At 45.7% G+C, this 17,086-nt stretch overlaps 1 protein-coding gene across 3 annotated transcripts in view; it reads left to right on the plus strand.

Annotated features, from left to right (window-relative positions):
• Positions 1 to 15,939, plus strand: part of VEZT (vezatin, adherens junctions transmembrane protein) — a 52,204-nt gene extending 36,265 nt beyond the window's left edge. For all 3 annotated transcript variants that reach the window (XM_066591544.1, XM_066591545.1, XM_066591546.1), the window contains exons 7-12: positions 2,334 to 2,481; positions 3,393 to 3,724; positions 7,712 to 7,905; positions 12,044 to 12,144; positions 12,271 to 12,478; positions 14,827 to 15,939. In XM_066591544.1, the coding sequence (XP_066447641.1) occupies positions 2,334 to 2,481; positions 3,393 to 3,724; positions 7,712 to 7,905; positions 12,044 to 12,144; positions 12,271 to 12,478; positions 14,827 to 15,350 (1,507 nt within the window). In that variant the 3' untranslated portion in view covers positions 15,351 to 15,939. The remainder of the gene's footprint in view (positions 1 to 2,333; positions 2,482 to 3,392; positions 3,725 to 7,711; positions 7,906 to 12,043; positions 12,145 to 12,270; positions 12,479 to 14,826) is intronic.
• The last annotated feature ends 1,147 nt before the right edge of the window (positions 15,940 to 17,086 follow it).

Here is a 17,086-nt window from a genome sequence, read left to right on the forward strand (position 1 = left end):
ACTGTGTAATATTTCCAAAGACAAGGGTAATTACGGAGGCTGGATGGGTACATGGGGCTATAAAACCAGGTATCCCCCCTCCTCTCATGCTTTTTGGGGGTATTTCGTGACCTCAGTGGCGGGGATGGGGTGTAAAAAGTGGCGCTCTGTGAGTCTCCGTAAGCCTGCTGAGGTGCGGCGGTCTCACACAGAAGGCGCTCAACAAGCTGCTCCTGGAACTGCAGGAAGGCGAGCGTTCCCGGGGCTTCTTGTAAATTGCGTATTACAGGTAGCGGTCTGAATAACGCCGGGCTCACACGGCCGTATGCAGAATCAGCTTGCGGAGGCCCGCAGCGGATCCCAGCTGTGAGCCCGGCTGTGACCCTGCGTACGGCTGCGTAATGTACTGCGCATAACTGCCTACTCACACAGGCGGTCATACGCAGTATATATATATTTTTTTGTTTGTATTTTCCGCACCGTCGCTTAGCGATGACGCGGGTACCCGCAGCCCGTATACAAGGTAGTTGCGTATGGGCTGCGGGTATATCCGCGACCACGGAGCACAATGGGCTCTATGTTGCGGATATCCGTGGTAAAATAGAACATGCTGCGTTCTCTTTTCTGCGAGTGGATTACGCAATTCCGACCCGCTAATGTGAGCGAAATTGTGTAATCCAATGCGATTGATCTGCGTATTACCGCGGATCAGAAGCATGCAGAATCCGTAATTCCTATCCGGTCATGTGAGACCGACCTAAGGTAGATCGCTACCTTTTTTTCACGTGACCGGGACCGCCCAACGAGGCCACCTGTCACTGCTCCAGGCTCTCGGCGACCATTGGTCGCTGGGAGCGAGGAGATTTTAAATTTCCTGTGCTCCCCGACTCCTGCGCATGTGTCCGGTGTTTTGCCGGCGGTCGCATGCGCAGAATCAGGGAACGTTCACGGAAGAAGATTGTGTCGGGGCGCAAATACGGAGGCCTCCGGTAAAAAGTTTCATCTCCTCTCACCGATCGCATCGGTGAGGGGAGATGAACCTTCACCTTTTTTTTACTTTTACGTGATCGCCATTATCCATTGGATAACGGCGAACACGTGATCAGGAACCACTCACCGCGGTGAAATCTCGTGAAATCTCCAGGCTCTCGGCTAAGTTTTGTAGCCAGGAGCAGGGAGATTTTAAATTACCATGGCTTTTGCGCATGCACCTGCCATATTGGCGACGGGCGCGTGCGCAGAAGCTGGGGTAAGGTCCGCGGATAAATCCGCGGGCCTTAGGTACGTCATTTCATCCTCCCTCACGGATATGATCCGTGGGGGGAGATGAAACGCAAGTTTTTTAAACTTTTTAAAACTTTTTTTATTTAACTTTTTGCACTTTTTTTTTTTACTTTTTACCCCTTTTTTATTTTTATTTTTTAACTTTTTGCACTTTTTTTTTTACTTTAAATGATCACTGTCATCCATTGGATGACAGTGATCATGTCCCTGGTGACATCCCTCTGCTCTTGGCTACACATGGCAGCCAAGAGCAGAGGGATTTTGAATTTCCCGGGGCTCGAGCCCCTCTGTGCACGCGCCCGATGTCAATCATCGGGCGCGCATGCGCAGACCGGGATTTCGGGTCCCGGGACATCGGGACATCGCAGAGGACCGGGGGTGAGTATTTTCACCTCCCCTCATGGATCCGATCCATGAGGGGAGGTGAAACCTTACTTTTTTTTTACTTTTTCAACTTTTTCGCGATCGCCGCTATCTGATCGATAGCGGCGATCGCGGGCCCGGGGACCGCTCACAGCGGTCCCCGGTAACACCTCCTGGCTCCCGGCTACCTTCAGGAGCCGGGAGCCAGGAGATTTTAAATTTGCCGGGGGCTCCCGGGCTTCTGCGCATGCGCGTGACGTCATCGTCTGGCGCGCATGCGCAGAAGGCCGCCGGCGGGTCCGGGAGGACGAGATCTCCGTGGGACACCGCCGACAAGCCGGGTAAGTAATTTCAGCTGCCCTGGTGGAGCCGATCCAGCAGGGCAGCTGAAGAACTAACTTTTTTGACAGTTTTCTTTACTTTTTTGCGATCGGCGCTAGCCATTGGCTAGCGCCGATCGCAATGCCGGGGGGGACTGCCCGCATCCTGGGATGACAGCTCCATGCTGTCGGCTACCTGCGGGCACCGACAGCATGGAGCTGTCACGTCCTCAGGCAAGTGGGCATTAATCCAAAGAGGATGCATAAAACTACGTCCTCTAGGATTTAGGCCCACTTTCTGAGGACGTAGTTTCCCGATGGGGCAGTCGTTAAGGGGTTAATCTTGTTTAATTAACAGATTTAAGTTTTTCTTAACTCTGACTAAACTTATCCCTTAAACTCCGAGATAGACAACGTGACTAACTACATCTGCGTTGTTCCCTTGAAAGATCTTGGTCTGGGATTAAGTGAAGAACAGGTCTCTGAGGAGGAAGCCCATAATCTAACAGATGGCTTCAGCCTGCCTGCTTTGAAGGTAATTGCTAGTATGTATTTATTTGCGCTTTTATGGTATTACTAAGTGGTTTTAAACTTGTTATTGAAAACTAATGTTTTCAACAAGCAAGTTTCTATATTGCCCATTGTGCCGTCTTGCCAAAATAAAATATCTAGGTTGTATCTTATTTTCTATAGTTTTCGGGTATGTTCACATAGTTAAATTTTATGCGAAATACACAACAAATTCATGCCCGTTACTTTCAATGAGAATTCACGTCATTATCTAGTAGATTTGAAGTGACATGTTATGCGCCAGTAATTCCACATGTTCACTTTCCCATTGAAAAATGCTAAATCCATGTAAGGTCCACAGGTACACGTGAATAGCTATAGCCACGGATTTCTGCTGCAGATTTTAGGCTGCCTGTCCACGGGCGTTGCGGTATCCTGCCGCGGGAGCCGGCAGACGGATCTCCGTTGTCAGCCTATCTGACAGCACACTGCGATTTGCCGGCCGCAAGCGGAGAATCGCAATGATTCTCTGCTCGTGGACAGGGGGGAAGCGCTCTCCATAGCTTTCATGGAGAGCTTTCAATGCGTTCCCCGCATCCGGATTACCGCCGCGGGGAACGCAATGAAAACCCACCGTGGTCAGACAGTAAGTCAAATTCACATGGAAAGGTCTGATGCAGATTCCGCCATGTAAACATATGCAGAGTTATAAGAAAAAATGCCCCAGAATTTCTGCTCCATAAACAATGCAATTACTAAAACGGACATTTCAGGAGAGATGACGGGTCCTTCCTTCAAAGCAAAGAGTGATTCTGAACTGTCAAAAAATCTAAATCTACATTTTGTACCCCTGTATTTACAGTATACAGGTTTTGTTTTACCTACCTTATATCAGCCACGATATATTAACATGCTGCGTTGTAACTATTTTGACAGGTTCTTTTCCAACTTTGGATAGGGCAGAGTTCGGAGTTCTTTCGACGCCTAGCCCTACTGCTTTCTCCTGAGAATGCATGCAGCGGTCCGCTGACTGGCCCAGAGATGCTTCCACACTACATCTGGTGTGATGTGGCACAGGATCTACCTCATACTCAAGCTGCCTGTTTGGCGGAACTGAAGCGCAGCTATGAATTTTACCGCTACTTTGAAACGCAACATCAGTCTGGCTCTGACCGCACAATAAGGAAGAAAAGAGAGACCGGAGAGCTGAATCACCTTCATGGAGCAGTCCGCAGTCTGCAACTACACCTGAAGGCGTTACTCAATGAGTAAGTATGTAACTGCTAGCTTGACCACTGCAGGACTTCAGGTGTCCAGCATGCTAGCTTCGAGGGCAGATTGCGACAAAGGGCTCAGGCGCAGCTCGCATTGGACAGCATGTGGGCATCATGCCATGTGCTGTCTGATTTACATGAATGATGCACATTGACATGTTCTATTCCTCGTCCGTGAAATAGGGAGGAATACGACATGCTATGAGTTTTTTAAATGTGACTGTTCCTAGCAAGAGAAACCAAGTAATCTTGTGGGTATGATACCTTTTAATAGCTAACAAAAAAATACATGACGTTAATGAGAGCTTTTGAACCTACACAGGGTTCTGCTTCAGGCTTAAATGAAATAGATCCCAAGAGGTATGCATATTTATACACACATACTTGTGACAAGGCACAGACATAAATGTGATTAATTTGCACTAAAAAGAATACTACAATAGAAATACAAACACCTTTAAATAGTAACTGATAAAGATGTGAAGGTTTTATGGTCCCTGAATTAGCGTTAGGGAGTCACCAGGCCAGCAGTGTTATCTGTGCTATAGATGTCTCATACTTCTCAATCTAGCATGAACCCTCTAATACCACCATGAAAGGCTGCATTTTTCTGTCCACTGTTGTCTAGTATTTCCTTCCTAGTAGTTCATTCCAATCAGGATTGGGGTGCGCAGTGGTGAGAGCAGACCAGTTAGGGCCCTTTTAGGTGGAATGATTGTCGGTCAAAAAAATCGAGTGAAGGTGAACGCTAATTCACTTTTCGTTCGTCGTTCATTCTATGCAGGCATAAAATAATTCACTGGCTCATTCACTTATCATTCAGTTTAAACAGTGAATGTGAACGACTAAAGGATTTCTCGTTTGGATGAGCCAACTATTTATCTGCCTGTATAAACAGGCTGCACAAGCGAACGCCAATGTCTCTCGCTCATGACCTGAAGGTTGCAGGTTCAATCCCCGCAAGGTTCAGGTAGCCGGCTCAAGGTTGACTCAGCCTTCCATCCTTCCGAACTCTGTAAAATGAGTACCCAGCTTGAAAATGCTGTGGAATATGTTGGTGCCATACAAATAACAAGGTTTATTTATTTTATTACTTACTCTGTGGGTAGCACATGTAAGAGAACAAAAAAAAAGTCCATCCACGGTTTCCAGAATCGGCTTGCACAGACTTGTGTTAGTAATTTGGATTCTGCACCTGCCCTGCTTTTTTCTTAGTTTATATAATTCTAGACCCCTTTAAAATTAGACCCAACTACTAAATCCCCTATAAGATAAGCCCATCTCTGCAGTTTCTTTTAAGATAAGACCTAACATACTTTTATTCAGTAGAAGCGATTTATTCAGCTATCAAAACCCAGATTTGCTGTCAAGCATGATAATACTTTCTTTGAAGGCACCATTCCGTGCCCGCCCGATATGTGATGCTGCAGTGCAGAGATAAAGTGCGGCTTTGTTTATGTTGGAGGATTATCGCAGTGAGTGATTAACAGGATTATTGCACCTTGCCGGCTGCCTCCAACACTTGTAGTCATGTAATAAGACGCTCGCTCTGATATGCCGCTGCGCCTCCTTCTATCCAGACAGGCTCTTTCCTTTGCAAAACAATTGCGCAAATATCTGATAAACGTACTGTTTAAATAGAGAATTTATTAGAGAACCAGATATTTCAGTGTTTTCTCCCAGTGACATTATTAGTCGTGTTTGTTCTGGTCATCGCTGCGGTGTCAGAAAGAAGTCATTAAAACGACTGCACAGGTGACCCACCGCACAATACTGGAGACTTGTTTTATTTGCATCTGTGTATATATATTTAGCTTTTCTTTTGTTAATTAACCCCTTAAGGATCAGAGAGTTTCAGTCCTAAAGGGCCAGATACTTTTTTGGGATTTTACCCATATGGTGGTCTTACTTCCATATTTTTTTTTTCTTGAGCTAGCAAAATTATTTTTGCTGCGTTTTTTTCCCCCCGTGACATATAGGGCTATTTCTTAATATCTTTTTTCACTGACTTTTTTTTCTTTTCTTTTTTTTATAGTTTTATTAGGAGTAAAAAGCTTTAAAAAAAAAAGTTTTGATTTGGTGTCAGTGGGGGGAGGGGGGGTTATTTTTCTTTTTATGTATATAGTTTTATTTTATTCTATAATTTGAACTTTTTTACTTATTTGTGTAACTATTTTTTAAGCATGTATGTCCCCCATTACATCATATAAGACCTCTGAGGGTCATTCACATTGTCTTTTCTTTTTCTTTTTTATTATTTCGCACTTTTCCACTGTAACTAGAGCCCCAGTTACAGGAGGAAACATGACATTAGTTGCTGGTAGAGCTGATCAAGGTCTGCTAGGACCCTGCAGCTCAGCTTTGACAGTGAACACCCGGCAGTCACTTGATCGCCGTGTCACATGCCGTAACTAACATTTCCGCTTTTACTTTTTAGTATATAGCGCTCATTGAGCACTATGTAGCCTGGAAAGGAGAAGGCAGAAGTGGTTGGAAACTGCTGCTCCTTTCTCTGGGTCCTTGGCTGTGTCTGACAGCTGAGGACCCAACCTGCTCCTGCTTGATTGCAGGAGTAGAGGCTTTAATCCTGTGCCGTATTTTTGCTATCAGCGGATTAAAGCCCATGACTAAGTGCTGTATGTTTACCGTGCTTAGTCCTTAAGGGATTAAATACCGTCTTCTTGGAACACCCTCATAAACTAATGAGTGAATAGTATGAAGGACACCGGCCGTTCAGTGCGTACTGCTGTATAGTGAGGACTATCCCGATCCATTATGTGTGCAGGCTCAATAGTCCTCTCTGTGCCGTGAATGGCCAGTTTGTGGGCCGACAGCCGTGCGGACAGGATTCGGTGTAAGAACACAAATTATACTTTTGAACTTGACATCCTTTGTTATTTTCTTAGTACTTTAGTTTATGGGGGGCCCAAGGCGATGGGCTCCTTTTTAAGGTTACCTTTTAATCAGATTTGTCTAATTAGCAGGGATCATCTCCAGCAACTTAAAAAAAGGCAGCACTCCAACATGTGATGTTTCAGCTCCGTATGAGCTTCTATCAAGCTTGAGTAAAGCTTATACTGAGTTGAAGCGTCACACACGGATGAATAGAGCATCTTGATATTGAAGTGCTGCCCTGGATATTTCTTCTATACTACATAAAGACTGTAGATCAAGATTTTGGCTTAACGGCCACCACTTTGTTTTTTTCCAGTTCTACTCTATTCTTGTTTACAGTTTTCTCGCTCAGATTGCACAAAAAAAGGCAGTTTTGCATTCCTTACATCACATTTTCTATTATGTGCTTGAGAAACTTTTAGGCACTTTTTTTTCCTGCTGCTTTTCATAAAAGGGGGCATGGCATAAATGAGACCTCCTGCAGAAAAAAAGTGCCTAAACTTTGGTGCATAAACTAATCCAACTAATAGTGTATAGAAATTACACAAAACAATCTAAAGATGCACCAGATTTATCATCCAGCGTGAGCCACTGTGATAAATTTGGTGAACTTTAAGATCATCTGTCTTAATGTTTGCACTGTTTAGCTATTAGACGGTATTAATAAATCTGCCCCACGGTGCTTTCCAGAGATTTAACACACCTTTGTAGCAGTTTCTTCCATTGTGCTTGATATCCTATGTAAAACTAATAGCGGTGTGGGACCCCTGCCAATTGGACATGGTTGGTACTTTCTATCGGTATGCCAGCAATGTCTATCCTGAGGATGTCCCTTTACATTAACGTTCCAACTCTATGCAAATAAAGTTTAAAGATTGTAGAGTAAAGAGTTCTGCAATTCCTCAAGATTTTCCGAATCTTTGTTTGCTGCCAGTGAAATATATTGATAAATACATGTAACCAGATCTAACACACCTCACAGATATCCTGTAGTTACCAGTCATCCACCCTCCGGAGCCTGGCTGTAGCTTACTTGCAGATAACTGGAAGATATCATTTCTCCATTTTACTGTTTTCCTTTCCTAGGGTCATTATACTTGAGGATGAGCTAGAAAAACTTACTGCTCTTAAGGAATCTCAGGGCATAATACCTGAAGCTTCCCTTATTCTGGAAGAAAAGATTAAGATGATACAACCACATGTGCTGGCCAGTAACACATGCTGGGAAGAGGCCTTGTGCCAGGTGGAAAGAATGGTTCGAAAACCTCCAACAAAGAAAGGTATGACACGTTTCATGATTGGCTGCTTATCTGATGTACCGTGTGTGTGTGTGTGTGTGTGTGTGTGTGTGTGTGTGTGTGTGTGTGTGTGTGTGTGTGTGTGTGTGTGTGTGTGTGTGTGTGTGTGTGTGTGTGTGTGTGTGTGTGTGTGTGTGTGTGTGTGTGTACGTGTGTGTGTGTACGTGTGTGTGTGTACGTGTGTGTGTGTACGTGTGTGTGTACGTGTGTGTGTACGTGTGTGTGTACGTGTGTGTGTACGTGTGTACTGGAGATCACTTTAGGCCTCATGTCCACTAGCTAAATGGAATTGTGGATTTTGCCCATAGGGAATCATTGGCCATCCGCGGTCCATTAAAGGGATTGTCCCGCGATGACAAGTTAAGTTAAACACTTCTGTATGGCCATATTAATGCACTTTGTAATATACATCGTGCATTAAATATGAGCCATACAGAAGTTATTCACTTACCTTCCCTGCGCTGGCGTTCCCGTCTCCATGGCTCCGTCTAACTTCAGCGTCTAATCGCCCGATTAGACACGCTTGCGCAGAAGGGTCTTCTGCCTTCAGGTCTGTCCGGCATGAGCGGCGTTCTGGCTCCGCCCCCTTCTACGTGTCATCGCGTAGCTCCGCCCCGTCACGTGTGCCGATTCCAGCCTCCTGATTGGCTGGAATAGGCACACGTCACAGGGTGGAGCTACGCGATGACACGTAGAAGGGGGCGGTGCCAGAACGCCGCTCATGCCGGACCGAGCCGAAGGCAGAAGACTCTTCTGCGCAAGCGCGTCTAATCGGGCGATTAGACGCTGAAGTTAGACGGAGCTTCTGCATGGCTCATATTTAATGCACGATGTATATTACAAAGTACATTAATATGGCCATACAGAAGTGCTTAACCCCACTTGTTTTCGCGAGACAACCCCTTTAAATACTCTTGTATAAAAAGGCAAAGGTGTTCTACATATTATATCCTAAGGCAGTGATGGCGAACCTTTTAGGGACCGAGTGCCCAAACTACAACCCAAAACCCACTTATGTATCGCAAAGTGCCAACATGTCAGGGGGCGGGGCTTATCACAATGTATGATTTTACCCCCGTCGTTATAAAAAGGACAAGGCTGTTTCAGAATAGACCGGGTGCAGATTCTGACTGTTTTTTGGACGCGGAAATACTGCAGAATGTCCTCAGCGGAGATTTCTGTGGAAAATTCTGCAGCGTTTCTGCATCTAAAAAGCAGTCAAAATCTGCACCCTGTCTATTTTGAAACAGCCCTGCCCATTTCTGCCGCATGTAAACATACCCCAGCGGTAATAGTGACATCCCACAGCAGTAATAATAGTGACACCCCCCCCCATTAGTAATAAGAGTGACATACCCCAGCGGTCCCCCAGCAGTAATAATGCCCGCTCCCCCCCCCCCCCCCCCAGCAGTTCCCCCAGCAGTCATAATACCCCCCCAGTGGTCCACCAGCAGTCACAATGCCACCCCCAGCTGTCCGCCAGCAATAATAATGCCCCCCTCTCCCCAAGCGGTTCCCCCAGCAGTCATAATGGCTCCCCCCCAGCGGTTCTCCTGGCAGTCTGCATGCCCCCCTTCCCCCACAGCGATTTTCTTGGCAGTCACCATGCCCCCCCTCCCCCCCAGTGATTCTCCCAGCAGTCATAATGCCTCCCCCGAACGATTCTCCCAGCAGTCATTCCTCCGCTCCCCTGCCAGCGATTCTCCCAGCAGTCAGAATGTCTCCCACCCCTCCCCCAGCGATTCTCCCAGCAGTCAGAATGTCTCCCATCCCCCCCCCCCCCCAGCGATTCTCCCAGCAGTCAGAATGTCTCCCATCCCCCCCCAGCGATTCTCCCAGCAGTCAGAATGTCTCCCATCCCCCCCCCAGCGATTCTCCCAGCAGTCAGAATGTCTCCCATCCCCCCCCAGCAATACTCCCAGCAGTCAGAATGTCTCCCATCCCTCCCCCAGCAGTAAGAATGTCTCCCCCTCGCCCCCCCGCCCCCCAGCTATTCTCCCAGCAGTAAGAATGTCTCCCCCTCCCCCCCCCCCCAGCTATTCTCCCAGCAGTAAGAATGTCTCCCCCTCCCCCCCCCCAGCTATTCTCCCAGCAGTAAGAATGTCTCCCCCCCAGCTATTCTCCCAGCAGTAAGAATGTCTCCCCCTCCCCAGCGATTCTCCCAGCAGTAAGAATGTCTCCCCCCCCACCCCAGCGATTCTCCCAGCAGTCAGAATACCCGCCCCCTGCCCCACATACTTACCCCTCCTCCTCGTAGGAGCGCCGCTCCTCTCCTGCTTGCTCTCAGGTGCACACTGAAAGCAGTGTGCTTCTGTTGGATGCCTTCTCCCCCTGCTCTTGCGGAACCAAAGTAGGAGACGTCGGGGGACGGGGGAGGAGGATCCTGGTGCACACCGGCATCAGCACAGATGGCAGCGCTGAGTGAATGTCAGCAGGGGAGCCGCGGCCCCTGCAGGCATTCACTAAGGTGGTGAGCGGCCGATGGCGGCGCGTGCCAGCAGGGGGGGCTCTGCGTGCCGCCTCTGGCACGCGTGCCATAGGTTCGCCACCACTGTCCTAAGGGTATGTCACATGTAGCGGAAATACTGCAGATTTTCCATGGCACATTGGTTTGCTTTTTGACTTGAAAGCCGCAGTTGATTTCAGCCTGTGCTGCGCTACTCTCTCCTCCCAATACTGCTCTGGGTGCAGTAGTGTGCATCAGCAACTTCTTTTGAGCCCAGCCACCAGCATTCATGTAACACGGAAGTGGCATCACATGAACACCAACGGTGGTACTCAGAAGCAGTTGCCATTACATGCTGCTGTGCCCAGACCATGCCGGAGGTAGCATCACATGAGCAGCGGCAATGGGGCTCAAAAGCAGTTGTTTGTGCACCCTTCTGTACCCAGAGCATACTAGAAGTGGCATCACATGAACACCGGCGGCGGGGCTCAGAAGCAGTTGCTGGTGCACGCTGCTGTACCCAGAGCATGCTAGAAGTGGCATCACATGAACACCAGCGGCAGGCCTCAGAAGCAGTTGCTGGTGCACGCTGCTGTACCCAGAACATGCTAGAAGTGGCATCACATGAACACCGGCAGCGGGCCTTAGAAGCAGTTGCTGGTGCACGCTGCTGTACCCAGAGCATGCTAGAAGTGGCATCACATGAACACCGGCGGCAGGGCTCAGAAGCAGTTTGTGCACACTGCTGTGCCCAGAGCAGTATTGAGAGGTGAGAGGAGTACAGCACTGGCTGAAATCAGCTGCGAATTCGCAACCTATTTCAAGTCAAAATCCGCACCATGATGCAGAAATGCTGCAGACTTTGTCACGGAATATTTTGCTGCAGAAAATCCTCCGTAGTTCCTCTTACATGTGAACACACCCTTATACATGCAATTCACAAATAGTTTTTACACTAATACAGTTAGGGCTCCTGTCCACGGGCGAATTTTCGCTGTGTTCCCCGCAGCCGGATTATCGCCGCGGGGAACGCAGTGAAAATTCTACGTTGCTATGGAAAGCGCAGCCCCCCTGTCCACGAGTGGAGGATCATAGTGATTCTCCGCTCGCGGCCGGCAAATTGGAACATGCTGCGAATTGCTGTGATTCTCCGCGGTGAGCCTTGATTCTCCGCGGTGAGCCTATCTGTCAGATAGGCTTACCGCAAAGATCCATCAGCTGGCTCCTGCTCCCTGGCGGCCCCCGTGGCGGAGATCCGCCCCGTTATATCGCAAAGCCCCTAGACAAGTGGCCTTAATATAAAGGACAATGCTTTCTGTGCAGAGCAAGATTACCCTTATTGATTGATTGCACTTACAGAAGAGGCTAAACTGCCTGCTGTTTGATGCATAGCTGCTTATAATGGTTCATCATGAATATGCATCATCAGCAACTTACAGGCTAGAAGGGGACTGTGGAAATCCAGTGTCGTCTCCCACTGACTGCAGCTGCAGTTGGTAGGCTGTGTCTTCACTGGATCAGATGCTGTGTAGCCAGCAGAGACCTCCAAATCTTACGACTTGTAATGGAAGATGATGTTTTTAACTTATATTGGCTTTTAGACGCACTAGTGATAACGTGAATATTGTATAGCTCCAGTACCCATGTAAGTACTTCTCTTCTCTCCACTTATAGATACAGCTAGCATCACATGTGAAAATTCCCATTGCCCTCTAATGCCCATGGTGCCTCCTGCACTACAAATTGAAGATAAAGATCCCGTCCCAGAGGAGCAGGTAATCCTTGACCACCTTATACCCCCGGACCACCCCTCTCCTTTACACGGCTAAGTCCCTGGTTCTCATCAGCACTACTTGCACAAAGCTTAGCGATCACCGAATGACGACCATTTTTATTTTCAGGAATTTGAGGCCTATGTTGAAGACATAGCTCCAGATGACGAATTTAGCAGAGATGATGTATATTTATTTTCTCCAGAGGAGAGAGAGAGACAGAAGCGCGAACGGGAGGAATCTAAGAGAGTATTGCAGGAGCTAAAGGCTGTCCTAGGCTTAAAGGCATCTGAGGCCGAAAGACAAAAATGGAAGCAGCTGCTGTTTAGTGAACATGGTGTGTGTTATTCCAACCCTCTCCTATACTGCTGTGGCTTCACAGGTTTTCTTTTTACATCAGGAATGAGTGCAGTTTATTGTTTATTTACAATGTTTTTAACAGCATGAATAATTCCTTTATAGGTTCAAGGGGTTCTGTCACTAGAAAAAAAAATCAATACTTGCCCATTCCTCCCCCGTTAGTCTTCTTAACGCACCTTCTCCTCACCCATCTTCTCCTGGCTCCTCCAGTTCCCCGGGTCACGTCACTGCAAGCCAGCCAAATCCTCTTCTTCCTGTGATGTAGCGTCCATTCGTTACATTATGCTTCCTGCAGGGCGGGGTACGCTATGTCACTAGTGACGTTGTATTCACTACCTAACAGAAATGCCGAATCCTTGGCTGCCTGTCTTAGAGTGCAGGTGCGAAATATCGCCACTAGTGCTAGAACCATGTCTAGCGTGTGAACACTTGTGGCGAGACACCACGCATACGCACTGGCTACGATATTCCGCGCCTGCGCTCTAAAACAGGCTGTCGGGGATTCGGCATTTCCTGCTAGGTAGTTGATGCTACGTCACTAATGACATAGTCTGCCCTGCAAGAAGAAGAATATAGCGAGTGGATGCTACATCACCAGAAAGACAAGAATCGGCTGGCTTGTGGTGAGGTGACCCGGGGTACTAGAGGAGCCAGGAGAAGATTGGGGAGTAGAAGAAGTGGTAAGAAGACTGCCGGGGAAGGAATAAGTAAGCATAGAATTTTTTTTTATTTTAATCAGAACCCCTTTAACTAGAAGCCTCCCCTAACTACAACTAATGCTCTGCTAGCCTCTAGTTTTCACTAAATATTAGGTAATTGAACAATTTTCTAATAAGCTTGTATTGGCTGGTAATGGTCGATTTCCGGTATACCAGTTATCTTACCCTATAGCACTGCAAGGATTACAATTCCTGTTCCTTCCTTGCATTTCAAGGGAATGTGTCATTAGAAAAATCTTTATAAATGGACTTGACTCATTTTGGAAAAACGCTGCTTAACTGTATTTTAACCTTTTTTGATTTGTTTTCCCATTTGCTAACAATTTAAAAAAAACTGCTATTTGGGGTTTGTGAATTTAATACTACTACCGGGCAAAGAACTTCTTCAAGATTTCCTTTCCATATTGTATTATGCCATCCTCTTCATGGCATCTGACAACAAGAACAGTGACCTTTTTCAGTTGTGCAGGGTTAGGGTTTGTTTTATAGCACACCACCAGTTTGGCAAGTGGTTATGTAATCTTGAGGTTCTGCTATGAACTTATTCTTATGCTGCCCCCTGGTCTGCAGAAAGTTAGTGCACTAGATTTACAATACTTTGATGCAGTAGAGGCCATACGCAGGTCAAAACTGGCAATAAAAGCCATATGCAAACTGGCCGAACTTGTTTTCACAGCATGCTAAATGGATTGTAGATGCCTTTAGCAAGAGATGATACTAGAAGGCACTGATCAGGAGAGCTAGTACATTTCACGCCAACTAGACATTTTTTGCATATTTCCTCTCATCAGAATGGCTTCAACCCTTCTTTTCTATTTTTGGTGTTTTTCATTCATTTTAATTGTAATATTGTAAGTATTGGCTGTGATATTGGAGTGTATATAGCTAACTTTGTAAACCAGTCTTAAGGCCCTTTTACATGCAAAGATAATGTTTCAAAGGATTGAAAGATTTAGCAATCTATTCGCATAAAGTGTTAATGGAGATTAATGACCATTATCCTCTTCATTTGCATGTAAAAAGACCTCTCTAACTTGTTTGCAGAGCCCAGCCTGTGTTTAAACACACGCCCAGCTGTGCAAACAGCTGCCAACACATTCCATTGTTCTTTTTGCAGCTAGTATAAACATGCTAGTAGGAGAACATCCCGCAGTCTATTGAAGGATAAGCGAAATACATTCAAATGAAATGTATTGGCTCCGTCTTTCAGTGGTTGAACAATGAATTTTAAGTGAACTTCAATCCATCCTTCAAACTAAAAGTGCACAGTGCCTGCATTTACATGTAATGATTATCACTCATTTTCAGCCGTTTGGACGAATTTTGAGCGATAATCGTTGCATGTAAAAGGGCCTTTAGTGTCCATTTGGTGATAAGTTTCAAGGAAAGTAGACCATATGTTGTGCTGTGTATGCAGTAGAGGATAATTGCAGGATAATCGGGTGTCTTCACCCCATAATACCTACTTGTTATGAGCTTCTTTCCTTACAATAGGTTTTTATCGTTGCTTGGCTTATAGGTTTGCCTCTTTCTTTCGTTTAGTAAATGGGAACTATATATTCAAGTCCGTAATTGTTTCTTTTTGTTTTCTTTTTTTCCCCAAAAGCCATAATTAAACCTTTATCACACGCTGAGGTAGCATTATCCACTATCTGTCCTTCAGTCTCCGATCCAGACTCCCAAAACAAAAGCAGAATGCAAAGGTTTGATGAAGACGTCTCCAGGGAGGTAAATGGAACGGAACCCTTTCATGATGAAGCCACAGTTCATGAGACCTTACCGCTATCCGCTAATGATCAGGATCAAGCAGAGGCAGAAAGATTTCAGCTGTTGGAAGGGCAAGCTGGTGTTAATGAGAAAGCTGAAGCTCCTTGCCCCGCACCCAGGACTGTCTTACCTGCCGCCATCAAAGAGAGGCTTGCTCGAATTCATCAGGCATCAGATTTACACTTTGCCTCGGGATTAGCAGCACAAGCAGCTGCCCGATCGCTTACATTTACTTTCCTGCAAGAACAGACTTTTGGCGACGAATGGGGCAATGACGAAGATGAGCCGCAGAGCGGGGATGCTTATGTTGAAGATGAAGGGAATGAAGACAGATGTTCAGAAAATGAAGAAAGGCAAAACTGAGCTAAGATAGGAAAAGCCATTGAACTTTTGAAGAACATAAGACTGATTAGCCTGTTCAGTATGTAAGGGCAGACTAGAGGTAAACATTTACTCTTTAAATAACACATGGTGATTTAATATCCTCTGTGCCTGGAAAGTTTGCAGCATTCAGCTCTGCAGTGTTTCAATGAACCCTCCTCCATGTGATACGATTTGTGTCTTACAACTTCCTGACTACTGCAAGTCCTTCACCGGAGAAGCCTAAAGCTCCACATAGATTCCACGAAGGCGATCTGCAGTACGTGTAAAACCAATGCAGCTGACTAAGTATCTTTTTGGTTATTTTAATATTTAATGTTATTTATGAAAAAAGATACACTTTGTTTTCACATGTTAATATTGTGTCCTCTTTGGCGGTCTTGCTTTCTAGACAGGCTGATTCATTGTTTTACTCCGTGTGGTATCAATGCCACGTTGGCTGTGTCTGTCCAGTGTGCACTGGCTGATGACATTGTTCCTTTGTGATTATACTATCTTTCTTAAATTATTCCACTTCTCGAAGCTTAGAATGTACATTTTTATAATAAAAAAAAACAATTCAAGAAACGTATGAGAATTCTACTTCTTATCAGTTTGATAGGTGAAGATATGTTGGCGTTAATTTAACCATTTCTCTCTTACGTCTTACGGTTGTTTTTTGTCGCACATTTATATATTTTTAAAAGATCCTTAACCCTTTCCAATCCAATTTGTATCCTGGTTTTCCTAGGGGATTACTCTTTTTCTGGCGCTATATGCTGGCTAAAGCCAGTACTGCATGAGGTGACACATTGGATAGGCTCCGACAGCAGAGAGGCTGGCAATATACAGTAAGAGAACAGTAACGGATGTCTTCCAACGTCAGAGCTGTACAGTTTTAAATCATAATGTCTTTAGATATCAGACAGTGGATTGGAAAGGGTTAAATGGAATCTCCAAACAAGCGAAATGGGCATTTCCTATAGCAAGGCCGTTGATTATCTCTCTGGTCTCTCAAATGCTAGTCTCTTAGGTGCTCTATATGTTGTACCCCATTTAGAGCAAAATATAGTTGCGTTTACTGGCTTTTACAGGAGGAAGTGCCAAAAGAAAGTCCACTTCTTCGACATCGCTGGTTTCTCTGCAGCTGTAAGCCACAGACGTTCTGCTCTTTGTGCTATTTTCGTTTGCTCCGCATATGCTACTACTAGTACTGAGAGCCTCCTTCTAAATTTTAGCAGCTTCCTTCAGTATTTGGGTCAGAAAGCAAAGATAATTAGTTGAAATGGAATTAGTGTAAAAACAAACATACGACCATGTGATTTCCATGTGCAGTCATTGAAAGTGGTGTAATTGGTCCCAAAAGAATTACCATAGAAAACCATATAATACCGTGTAACAGCTATTCAGCCAGAGATGATCTCTCTTTATGAGAGCGCTATGTGGTCTTCTATTTTAATGGAACTTACGACGCTGATGTGAACAGACCCCAAAGTCACTTGTTACTGTGTCTTAGCTACAGAAATCACATCTTCACAGTTCAGCTGTTACGTACGATCTGCTACAGCATGATTGTAGGTGTGTGTATGTTTGTTACAAATATTTAGAGAGCAGGATGTGAAGTTTTCAGTGCAGAGTCTATAGAACACAGCACAGCTCCTCCTACCAGTTTTGAGAGAATTGACAATCAGATGTACACCTTGCAGATGGGAAAAAAAACAGGAAACAAGTCCTATAAT

Source organism: Eleutherodactylus coqui, chromosome 2, assembly GCF_035609145.1.
Source record: "Eleutherodactylus coqui strain aEleCoq1 chromosome 2, aEleCoq1.hap1, whole genome shotgun sequence".
NCBI lineage: Eukaryota > Metazoa > Chordata > Amphibia > Anura > Eleutherodactylidae > Eleutherodactylus > Eleutherodactylus coqui.